The sequence below is a fragment of the Anolis sagrei genome, chromosome 1 (genome assembly GCF_037176765.1).
Source record: "Anolis sagrei isolate rAnoSag1 chromosome 1, rAnoSag1.mat, whole genome shotgun sequence".
NCBI lineage: Eukaryota > Metazoa > Chordata > Lepidosauria > Squamata > Dactyloidae > Anolis > Anolis sagrei.
This window is the reverse complement of record NC_090021.1, coordinates 107972326-107985343: the sequence shown is the minus strand read 5'-3', so window position 1 is coordinate 107985343 and position 13018 is coordinate 107972326. Positions and strand designations below refer to the sequence as shown.

Here is a 13018-nt window from a genome sequence, read left to right as displayed (position 1 = left end):
AACCTTCAGGTCAACAAGTTCAGCAGCTCAGTGGTTTAACCCGCTGCTCCACCACGGCCCCCTAAAGTGGGTCTGCATTACACAAATATAACAGTTTCATGCCACTTCTAACTGTTAGGGCCCCATTCTATGAACTCCTGGGATCTGTAGTTTGCTGATAAACTTGTAGAGAGCTCTAGTTCACTTCCCTATAGAACAGTTCAGTTATACAAGATAAGAGACAAGAGGATTGACTCAGTTTAGTTCTGTACTGTAAACAGGCACTGTGATTTCTCAAGAAACTGAATTAGTTCTTTCAAGAGGGGAAAGTGATGTATTTATTTTGAGATTTCCTCATACATCATGAATTAGTGGTATGTCCAATCTCACCTTTTAAGCAAACAGAGAGCAGCCTAAATGTCAGGTTGCCTATGGATCCATTTGTAGAAAGGGACCATTTTCATCGCAAATTAAGCAGCAGAAGTCGTAACAGTCAAGCTGTGTTTGTAAATCACAGCCTCAAAAGAGCATTTTAATGGCTTGCAAGACCGAGCTCCTATTACAGCTGAGGTCTCTCCTTTAAGATGTCATTTATTCTTATTCTTTAAAGCTCTCCTAATTCAGTATAAACTCAGCCTTTGCATCCGCCTGAGGTATATTTCATCAGTCATTTGGAAAAAGACCTTTTTCAAAGCTAAGCACAAGCTGTAAATTGTCCCATATCTGCTTTCTTTTCAACGCCGAAATAAAGGCCTTTGCTGGCACTGCTCTTATTAGGGCCACATAAATCAAAGTCTATTAAAGGGCAAGTCTGGTAATCTGAGAAAACAGCCCCACACCGGCTATGCAACGGAATTGTTGTGTGTGCTTCCTTTGCTTTAGTGCTTGGCTGAAAGAATGGAAAACTTTCAGGATACGTTTCCATGGAATTTTCTGCCTGGAGACAGTGCAACCTTTTGAACATTAAAAAAAACCCCACCCTAATGTAACTATATATACTGTAGACCTTAACAACTGAAATGGAAATTAAAAGGAACGATAATAAAATAATTTAGCAAGGATATGTATTATTTTTGTTTCTCTCAGCACAAACACATTTTCACATAGGTCAATCATCCATAATATCCTTGACATTTTCGTTCAAAAATTCCACATTTCAGCTTGACAGTACTCTGGTATTCATTGATGACTAAGTGAGGGAATTTGTGTAGCATAACATCTCAAATGGTTACACTCTTGGAATCTATGTGCCCTCAAGAAGTGCACTGGTATTGATCTATACTATATTCTATGTTGGTTCCAAATATAAAATACTGTAGAGTCTCGCTTATCCAACATAAATGGGCCGGCAGAACACTGGATAAGCAAAAATGTTGGATAATAAGGAGGGATTAAGGAAAAGTCGGTTAAATATCAAGTTATGATTTTATAAATTAAGCACCAAAACATCATGTTTTAAAACAAATCGACAGAAAAAGGAGTTCAATACACAGTAACGTTATGTACTAATTACTGTATTTACAAATTTAGCACCAAAACATCACAATGTATTAAAACAATAGTGGATCCAGGCGGGAGGGCAGACTGCGTAGGATAATACAGAACGTTGGATGAGCAAAGGTTGGATAAGCGATGAGCAATGAGATGGAACAATTACTATCAGCTTTATTTAAAAAGCAGAGGTAACTGCAATAGAGAAATGGCCCCTCTTTGGGGAATGTTAAGTAGGCCATTATTTACAATAAACTTAGGTCCCCAGCACCCCAAATTACAGAGCTCTCTGAACCCCTGTCCTGCAACAATTGGCCTCCTACATTAAACAAAGTGCTGCTGTTTCATTATTTCAAAGTTTCAATGTTTGGTGGTCAATAAGCGGCAATTTGAATAGATAATTTTCTTTTTGGTTTAGGAAGTTCTTCTCTCAGTTACGGTCCTCTCTCCTCAATCCTTTATAGCTGAAGTTAACTTCAGTGCAATTTTCCCTTCACAGGTTCCTTCACATCTTCAAAAATGCAACCTGCAATGGAAACAAAATGAAAACAACAGGGTAGCAGCAACACACCAACCTTAAAAAACAAAGCTCAGTCTTTTACCATCCCACACACCCCGCCACAAAATTATTCATAACACTTTTTGTGGAGCAGTCCTTCTACCTCTTAAAAGAGGAGAAATGAAAGCGTATTCTCCCCCTTAAATTTAATTTGACTGTTCTGAGGAAAGAGACAACCCATTAAATCGACTGCATTCAACGTAGCATATTCTAGTGAAATGAAGCAGATATTGAAGTTGTGGCAATGTACTTTCCTTATACTCAGCAAACTGCCCTGTAAAGTACAAAGAACGCCTTGCTTTGAGCGAGCAAAGGCTCAACTTTGGAAGTGAATAAGCCTTGAAGAACCTGGACGACTAGTTCAAAGCTGACTTTGCGGAAGAAGCCTAGCGGAGGATTTGCAAGCAGATCGGAAGACTTAATTATCTCTACTCTTCAGCATAAAAAGCATATGGACACGAAACATGTTAATATTTCATGTTTAGCACCAAGTTGGCTTTTAAAACAAGCACAAGGTCAGAATCCTGTTGATGACACACACAAGTTACCCTAGCCCATTTACTTGGTGAAACATTGTGAAAGGAGGTATTCGGTACCTCCAGCTGCAGTAATCTAAGAGAGAGGCTCAATCTGTATCCTAAGTTCTCATTTCATCGACTCCCCCACCACTGCAAAGGTCCCATATTTTCCCCCAAAACCTTTGCTCTCTGTTGCCTCATTTTTGTTCCCCCCTGCTCCATTTCTCCCTTTTCTGTAGGCTAGTTCTCAGCAATTTACCTTGCAATAAATCTGCTGTTTTCCTTATCGAGAAAATCTGATTTTCTTAAAGTGGAGGGGACAAGATACATTAGAGTTACTATTCCTTTTTGAGTACCGCATGAGAGCACTCCACCATCCACAACTCATTTCTTAAAAATCCCCAGAAACCGAATAACTACTAATCCTCACCCCAGTTGGCAAATCCTGAAAAATCCAGTATGGATACTCTGAAGCAGGAGAAAGCTTACAAAATGCTTTCTCCTAGACAATGTTTAGCATTACTGTGAAACCAATATATTTGAGCTGGCTTAGGAACCTAAGTTTTAATTTTAGTTGGCAGAGACTGGATAATTTTGATATGTTTCAACATGATGGACTTTGTATTGTCAAAGGCTTTCATGGGCGGAATCACTGGGTTGTTGTAAGTTTTTCAGGCTGTATGGCCATGTTCCAGAAGCATTCTCTCCTGACGTTTTGCCCATCTATGGCAGGAATCCTCAAAGATTGTGAGGTCTGTTAGAAACTAGGAAAATTGGGTTTATATATCTGTGGAATGCCCAGGGTGGGAGAAAGAACTCTTATCTGTTGGAGGTGTGAATATTTCAGTTAGCCATCTTGATTAGCATTTAATGGCCTAACAGTTTCAAGGTCTGGCTCCTTACTGCCTGGGAGAATACTTTGTTGAGAGGTAATTCAGCTGCCCCTGATTGTTTCTTGCCTGGAGTTCACCTGTTTTTGAGTGTTGTTCTTTATTTACTGTTATAATTTTAGAGTTTTTTTTTAGTACCGGTAGCTAGATTTTGTTTATTTGCATGGTTTCTTCCTTTCTGTTGAAATTGTCTACATGCTTGTGGGGTTTAATGGCTTCTCTGTGTAGTCTGACATGGTGGTTGTTAGAGTGGTCCAGCATTTCTGTGTTCTCAAATAATATGCTGTGTCCAGGTTGGTTCATCAGGTGCTCTGCTATGGCTGACTTCTCTGGTTGAAGTTGTCTGCAGTGCCTTTCATGTTCCTTGATTCGTGTTTGGGCTTTCATTCCATTATACTGTATTGAGATCTTTTGTTTGGGTACTGGGGATGAGTTTTCTAAACAGCGCAGTTGATGTATGTATTTAAGCAAATGCATGTATTTAAACAAGTCATGCCATAAAATGAAAACTTCAAAAAAGAGATTAAAAGGAAAAGAAAACCAAAAGCACTGTTTTAGATTGAAAGCAAGGCTTTAGGAAAAGCCGTATTAAATGGGAGTCCGACCTCTCCCACGCTCCATGTGATACTTGGAACAGTAATGTGTCGTTTGCTCCGACAATTAGAGAGGATAAGGCAAAAGTGGATAAAATGATAAGAGGAAAGAGGAGAAGTTGTGATTTTTAAGAATCTGTGGTTGAGTTCCCAGCATAGCTGTAATCTCTCATTATGGTTCTGCAATTACCATGCTTGTTGTCTAACTTCTATTCCTTTATCTACCGGGTCGACTTTTGGTTCTTATATTTAGGGCTCTAATCTCCTCCAGTACCTGGCAGCTCAGAGACCCCCTGTGGCGCAGTGGGTTAAAGCACTGAGCTGCTAAACTTGTTGACCAAAAGGTCACACATTCAAATTCGGGGAGCAGCATGGGCTCCTGTTGTCAGCCCCAGCTTCTGCCAATCTAGCAGTTCGAAAACATGCAAATGTGAGTACATCAATAGGTACCACTCTGGTGGTAAGGTAACGGCACTCCTTGTAGTCATGCCGGCCATATGACCTTGGAGGTGTCTTCAGACAACACCAACTCTTCAGCTTAGCAATGGAGATGAGCACTAACCCCCAAAGTCGGGGCATAATGTTAGGGGAAAACCTTTACCTTTACCTTACCTGGCAGTTAGGATGGTACCCACTGTAGAGATGTGTTTATTATAAAGTGTTATTTATAATGTGTTTAAACTGTATTTATAATGTTTATTATAAAGTGTTATTTATAATGTGTTTAAAACTGTATTTGTGGTTTACATTTGTTGCCATGGCCTAGCTGTGAGGGATAGGTTGCCATGGTGACAAGACAAGGCAGCAGAGGAGGTGGGCGGAGCTAAAGGAGTAAAAGGTTTGAAAGTGACAGTTAAGCTTTAGTCCGGTGGATGAGACCCGGGGAAGAGGAGAGCCAGTTAAGGGCTCTGGGAAATAGCAGAGTCAAGAAAGGACTCTGGGAAAAGTAGTTTAGTCAGGAGGATGAGACCCTGAGAAGAGGGCAGAGCCAGTTAAGGGCTCTGGGAGATGTAACAGAGTCAAGAAAGGACTCTGGGAAAGTAGTTTCTGTCCGGTGGATGAGACCCGGGGAAGAGGTTAAGAGTGTTGTGAAGCTGTGAGAATTCAGTAGTTCTTAGAATTTGTGAATATTTCTTCAGCAAGAGAGCTGAAGGTGTTACCTTGTTAGATTGCTTAGGTTAAAGAATCTAACAGAGGGGGTTTAAAGGATCGCCAGTAAGGAAAGACTGGTGATCAGTGGTTTGTTCCGAGTATAGGGCAAACAGTGTGGATATTCACAATAGGGAACTCTGAAGTAGTATAAGCACTTCACTAAAGAAGAAGTTTGTAGAATTGTAACATCAGAAGCCTGTATGTATCTCAAACCAGCCATTTTGTAACATCAAGCCTTGTGCCAAGTTCAAATTCTCAAAACTGCAACAATTACGTTCTGTTAACAATAAAACTTGTTCTCTTTATATTTCAAACCTGCCTCCTCCATCGCTTTTATGCTTGGTGCATTCCACACTACCAAAGTCACCTCACAACACAACTAAAGATAAACAGAGACATAAACCAGCGTCTCTAAACATATTGGTGGCAGCTTAATTGATATCTAAAAGAAGGTTCCTCACAGAATATTGGCGGCATTAAAGAAGATTAATACTTCCTCACATAATTTTGTTGACAAGCGGTGGGATTAACGCTTCCTCACACCCACCATCTAGGAATTCAAGATCTACAGGTAAGGTTAATAGATTACTGTCTATTCCTTCAACATGCAAAGCTCGGTCTGCAAGCCTTTCAAGACCTGGCTCTGCATCCGTGGAACATTTTTCCTTTGGATCTCTGGCAGATGGACAGTCCCACCCATTCTCACAAGGAGTTGAAGACCTTCCTTGATTCGCTAGATTAAGTTGCTGAGTTGGACCTGAAGTCACTAACATAGCTAATCACTGCTGGGATGTTGGGGGTTCTGTGTATATTTCAAGTGTTATCTTTTATTGCCTTTGCTTGCATTCATTTGATGTTCTGCTCTTTGGTGGAAAGGGCATTACATAAATAAATGTTATTATCTAACGCTGCTCAGTATAACTGAAAGTTTATCGTCCCTTTTCTAATTACCATCATGTATGCTTGGAAGCTCTATATTCCACTGGGGTTTTTTTTAAGTGGCACACAAATTGTGGCAAACTAACAGAAGGAAGTCAATAAATTTGATTGCATATATCTGTCTTTTGTTTTTACATTTTTTTAAACTTTAATTATTATTCTAGTTCTATTTCTGACATATGTTATTGAATGTTTCAGTAGTTAGTTTGTATTTTGTAGTATGTAGTTAGCACTAAATTTGGAGTTTTGCTTTTAAATGTTATATATTTAGTGTATGTAGATTTTATACAATTTTATGCAACTTAAAGGCATATACTCAACTGGCTGTATCATTACTCAGAATATATATATATATATATATATATATATATATAATTTTAAGAGTGTCTCAGAAGTGCCATATCTGTAGGAAGCATGATTAACTCTTGGACAAATATCTCTCGAGAGTAAAATACCATCCTATAAAATTCTTAGGTACATGCAGTATTTCATGATGAATGCCTTTATACATCCACTTGCAGGACTCTCTGAGATGTTTCTCGCCATATTGTAGTCTTAGGCCCTTTTTACACTGCCATATAAAAATGGCAGTGTAGAAGGGGCCTTAGTGTTGTGCAGAGAGAAGGCAGTGGTGGGAGAGAAGAGAAACTTGCTGGATTAGGCTATTGTCCAAACAAGCTCTCAGAGTATTGTTTATTATTATTATTATTATTATTATTATTATTATTATTATTGATGGTTTTCATTATACATACAAACAACATGGATTGCTTACTACTAAAGGAGGGGGGGAAGGAAGGGATGAAGGGGGGAGGGGGAGTGATGGGAGTGGGAGTGGAAGGTCTTAGCAAGGGAAGTGGTAGGTGAATCTATTTTAAAAAACAAAGTTGACTTCCAATCTAGATTGCGGGGTTCCTGAGTTCTTGAACTTGTCAATGTTTGGTTCTTGTCTTCTTTATTGCTTTTGCTTCTCTATTCTGGTAGTAATATGTTTTTCCTTACTTTTAGAAACGTTCTTAACAGTTGCCAATCTATCTTATTTTTCTTACTTTTGTCGTATACTAAATTTGCCAGGGTGTCGTTTTCCATCAAGTCTCTTACTTTGAGCAGCCAGGTGTCTATTGTAGGTAGTTCTTTCTTTTTCCACAGGCTTGCGATTAGTATTCTTGCAGCAGCCGCCAAGTGGTAGAGTAACCTGTCTTTGTTTTTGTCTAAATTAAAGTCCAGCAAATGAAGGAGGTAGTACTCCGGCTTGAGTTCGAATTTAATCTGTAATATTCTTTGTACTTGCTTGTGAATCTCAAGCCAGAAATTCTTTACCTTTTTACACTGCCACCAGACGTGGAAGTAGGTGCCTAGTTGGTTACCGCATTTCCAGCAGTTGTTGTTTATTCCTTTTTGGAATTTAGCGAGTTGTTGTGGTGTTATGTGCCAGCGGAGAAACATTTTTTTCCAATTTTCCTTTCTGTTGGCTGATTTGGCATATTTGGTTTTTACCCTCCAGATATTCTCCCATTCTCTGAGCAGGATGGAAGGCCCAAAATCTATGGCCCATTTTATCATATTATCTTTAATTAGCTCTGTCTCTGTATTCCATTCGAGCAACTTCTTGTATAGTGCTTTTATTAGTTTCTTTTCTTTTTTCATTATTTGATCCCAGAGCATATCTTGTGGGGCGAAGCCCTTTTTTTGGTCGTCTTTAAAGCTTTCTTTTACTTGTAGATAGTGAAACCACGAGATGTTCCTTCCATTTTTTCTTAATTGTTCCAGAGACTTTAGATTCCATTGGCCTTCTTTTTTCTCTCAGAGTATTGTTGAAGGCTTTCATGGCCGGAATCACTGGGTTATTGTAGGTTTTTTGTGTTTTCCAGTTTTCAACAAACCTCACAACTTCTGAGGATGCTTGCCATAGATGCAGGCAAAACGACAGGAGAGAATGCTTCTAGAACATGGCCATACAATCCAGGAGAGCTGTACTGTACTGAATAAAGCAAAGAAGATCATAATTCCAAGGATAAGTTCCAATATTACATTTATTGTCAGAAGACTTTGATGATTCTATGTTTGCTTCATCTATTCTGGTTTCTCAAGTTCTCTCCTTATGCACACTTGTAGTATGAAACTAATTGTTAAATGAGATTGCTCCTCCGTAATGTCATGCTTTTCTACATCATAATATTGTTACTATTTTAATTTCAGAAGATGAAATCCAATTTTAATTTCCAACAGAGGAAATCCATGGGAAAGCCACCATTTAGATAAGTTTACTCATTTAGTGGTTTCATAAAGACTTAACAGCTTGATTTGATTGTGGCCTGGATGCCACAAACACTTATGAAGAAATAAACTTGACTTCAGTAAGGATGATCATCCAACTAAATCAGCATTCTTTACCCCACTCCATTTCATAGTGGCTCTCCAGGGTCTTCAGCAGTCAAATACCCCTTATCATACTATCGAAAATACTTGATCTTATGGCTGTCTGTTGCTCGCTGCTTTCATCCCTTGCCCTAGGAGCCATGGTGGCACAATGGGTTAAACCCTTGTGCTAGGTAAATTGCTGATCTGAAAGCCAGCGGTTCGAATCCGCAAGATGGATTCCTCCCACAGGATGGTAAAACATCCGGGCATCCCCTGGGCAACATCTCTGCAAACAGCCAATTCTCTCACAACAGAAGCAACGTGGAGTTTCTAGGGTTGCTTCTGACACAATAAAAAAAAAAATCCTTGTCCTTTCACTGGACCTGATATTAACTCCATGTTAGCATTCAGCCATATGAGTAGGGCAAAGCTCTAAAGGAACATAGACACATGTGAGCCCTGCCACTAATATCACCACAGGCCAAGTTACCTGTTAGATTTTGTTTACATGTAGTGCAAAGAACAAAAAAGGGTCATGATTCAGACTGCTTCTGATCATGCAAGATGTTTGATGAAATGTAGTTTTTTATGTTCAATGTGGAAAAAATAAAAATGCAGCTGAATGAGGGAGGTTGCATTCATGTGAATGATTGCATGCAACTTAACTGATTGCAGAGAACTGCACACCAAATTGGGTAACTGGAGTATTTTAAACAATCGCCTCGAGCAATTTTTGCTACAGCATTTTGTCCTAATATTTTGTACTTTTGTATTCCATAGTCCATACTCAGAAAATTAGTCATTTAACAAGAGCTACTTATATTCACTTTACATTTGATTAGCAAAGAAGATAATGGTATTGTCAAATGCTGGCATATGATGGAGGTGATTTGGAATTTCAACAAGAAAATAGATTTGAAGAGGAAGGGGTGTTTCAAACAACATATAAAACTTTAAGAAGAAATTTGCTTCAAGTTCAATGGCAAAATCTTGCAAACTGATAACCGTGATGGCTCACTTAAGCTGTGGGAAAGGAGGGGGGAAACTTACAGTTGTCAGGTAATGTATTTTAAGGAAAACAAGTTCTTCTATGTTCAGCATCTAGAAACTATTTTGTGTAGTTGGCAACAGAGATACTTAGATACAAGAAATGGATGAGAAGGTGAGAAAAGCTCAAGGTCAAAGGAAAAGCCGAAATCTTGAACAGTGGTAGCAAATAGAATGCCTGACTTGAACGAGATAAAAGAAATGGATTTATTTTTCAACACTACCTCTCTCTCCAGTACAAAAAGAACAAGCAATTCAGCGTTGACACATGAAGATTTGACATCGGTTTCAAGTTTCTTTCCAAAGTAGTAGGAAAACAATGAAGCTTCCAAGGCAGTTGCCAAGCAATTCACTGCTTTTGAACTGTTCCTCAATGAAGCTGGTTTTGAGCTGTGCCTAAGTGTGTGTGTATCTATGTACATGTATACACACATAATAATAATAATAATAATAATAATAATAATAATATAATAATAATAAAATAATATAATAATAATAATAAAAAAAACCCAGATAAGTCAGCCATAGCAGAGCAACCAATGAACCACCATGGAAACAGCATGTTATTTGAGAACAAAGAAATGCTGGACCACTCGAAAAACCACCATGGAAACTAGAAAAATTGGGAAGTCCTCTGATTTTGAGTGGGGGAATGCGGAAGAAAAGTATTACTTAACACTGTCCACATGTCAGATAGATGAATGAACTATAATTACTTGAACCCCAGGTTATAATTCCTACAGCTGCTTTTCATTACACAATATGGGAAGACTCTAACAAACACTGTCACTGCAGTTTGTACCTTCTCCCCAAGACTGTCCAATAAATTGACTAGACTCAGATCAGAGGCAGGAATTCACATTTCGTGGAGCAATGTACCTTGTATAAGATTCTCCTTCTCTGGGGATGTTTAGACAGAGTGGAAGCTTGTCTATCAAAAGTGCTTTGATTGCCTATTTCTGTATAGCAGTGGGTTGGACTGGGCAGTCCTTGTGGCCTCATCCAACTCTATGTTTCTATGATTCCACATAGGTGATCCAGGGTTCAATCCCCAGTTTAAACAATTGTCAAAATAGCACCAAGTATCTGTCCTGAAGCTTTGGAGAGCTTCTGCCAGTCAAAGAGTTCAGGGGACCAACCCAGGGATACATTCAACACAAGGCTGCTTCACACGCATTTCTTTTATAAAAATAAGAAAATGAACAGAGTCCCTTTAATTAAATCTATATATGGGAATTAGTTATGTAACACTATTCTAGGCAGTGATATGAAGCAGAGGTAAACGTAAAATCAAGAATGGTATTCCTTTGAAGATCAATGACTGCACAGATTTACTTTAAGCTGCCTTTTTGCTAACATTACCATAAGCATGCCAAGACCTGAACAAGCGTCAGAAGGAAAGGTAGGCAAGCCACAAAAGACAAATACAAATTGCTGTTGACTTTAATTCTCAAGATGGATGAGAGAAATCCTTTCAAACATGTTAAAAGGATTCCTGAAGAGGACATTATTAAAGTTGAGGTGTGTGAAAAAGCTATCCCTGCCTTTCTTCTTTGTGTTCCCTGTCACATCTCCAGAGAAAGTCTGCATCGAGTCTTGGAAATCTTTGCATTTGGGAACATCAGAATACAAGCCCCAAGGCAGATGTTACCTATAATACAGGGCTTATAAAAGTGACATGAATTTGGATTATTAATTTAGTTTCTGCATTGAATCACTAATTACCACCCATTTCCTCTATTGAAGCGTGAAAGAATTTATAATTCCAAATGCTAGCAATCGATGACAATTATTGGAATTAACAGCCTCACATTGATATGGCTATCTATGGGTGCTTCCAGACAGGTCAGAAATCTGAACCCAAGCGGATTTGAGTCCTCACGCCCACCACAAAACCCTGGACTTTTCGGGGAGGAGGTATCTACATAAAATCTCTCCCCCCCCCCCCCCCGGTCTCCAGGCACAAGGAGGAACATAATGATGGCCAGTTAAGTTTAACTTTATTTTTAGGGGTCATTTTGGAGCTTGGGGAAGGGGGGAGGGGATGGGCGCCATCCCACACCAGGAAACCAAAAGGTGTGGGGTGGCCATGGGAACTCACCCCCAGGTAGTCCTAGGACTACCTGGGAGTGAGTTCCCACAGGCCCAATACCCCATTAGACCTGAGCTTTTCAGAAATAAATCAATCAATTCAGATCGAACCAGGAAGATTGAACCAGGAAAATGCTGGTTTGTTCCGAATTAATTCAGTTTGAACGCCTCCAGTAAAACCGAGACAGGTCCTAGCTTTTGGGCCTGTCTGGATAGGCCCTATAGATTTCTAACTACTTATTATACAGCAGAAATTGCTCTTTTGGGTATATAGATCATGGTGTCTATTCAGGAAATGACTTCTTAAACCAGCAAATTACTGATAATGCTTCTTTTATACATTTGTTTTGAAGCTGTCTTATACAGGTTTAGTGTCCCTTATCCAAAATACTTGCTTTGGATTTTTTTGGGGGATACTTGTATTATATATATGTACATAATGAGACATATGAGTGGACAGAGTTGGCATTTGTGCTTGTAGCAAGGTCGGTGCTGTGTATCTTTCTGTAAATAAGTAATGTTTTTTAAGGGTGGGAGACTATAGCAAATAAAGCCCTGCCTTTGAGAAGAAAGTATAATTATTCAGAATAGACTGTAGTTCATTGATGACATGTCTAAATGGTCTCAATAGGGAGTTCAAGTGGAGTTCTCCCAGTTCCTGTCTTTAGCTTATTCTGTTATAGGTGCAAATCTTCCCTTGTTGATTAGGCTTTTTACTTCATGGGTGCACTAGCTTGAGGAATGCTGCAAACTATGGATTTGGTAATGTGATCAGAGTGGAATGTGAGGGCATATAAGTATATATATCAATCCATGGGTTTGCAATATATTGTGGTGCTCAGATCTCTCTTCTATACATGTACAGTGTGATTCATAAAGTATACATGTTCTGTTGATAATTCCAGGCTGAGATTGATTGTAGAATGGAAGTTGTTGAAATTCTGGTGGAATGTTTTGAATATGTTCTCTCCAATTATGAAGAATCATCAGTGTATCCCATGTAGAAGAAAAGCTTCTGGATGCAGGAGTTAATGAAGTGTCATTCTTGGCTAGTCATGAAGATGCCCATGGCATTCCTGTTTACTTGAAGGTATATGTTCCCACCAAAAGTAAAGTAGTTGTGTGAGAGAACAAAGTGGCAAGCCTTGGTGGCTGAGGCTGTTATGGTCCCATCTGGAAGGGTTCATCTATCCAAAGAACTTTTTGCCCCTATTCTATAGGGTTTTTTTTTTTAAGAATATGCTTCCAAAAACCTCTACAGAATTCAAGATTTTCTTAGTCAACACCAGCTGCTGTTTGCTTTTGTAGTCTAGCAATTACTGCAAAGATCAGCAAGTCTCAGCTAATGAAGCAAATGTAGCAGCGCTATTTTTTATATATACGAAGTGATCTAAACTG

At 39.0% G+C, this 13018-nt stretch overlaps 1 protein-coding gene across 3 annotated transcripts in view; it reads right to left on the bottom strand.

Annotated features, from left to right (window-relative positions):
* Positions 1 to 1477: 1477 nt before the first annotated feature.
* Positions 1478 to 13018, bottom strand: part of UBE3D (ubiquitin protein ligase E3D) — a 66948-nt gene continuing 55407 nt past the window's right edge. For all 3 annotated transcript variants that reach the window (XM_067467661.1, XM_060752967.2, XM_067467667.1), the window contains one exon: positions 1478 to 1996. In XM_067467661.1, the coding sequence (XP_067323762.1) occupies positions 1984 to 1996 (13 nt within the window). In that variant the 3' untranslated portion in view covers positions 1478 to 1983. The remainder of the gene's footprint in view (positions 1997 to 13018) is intronic.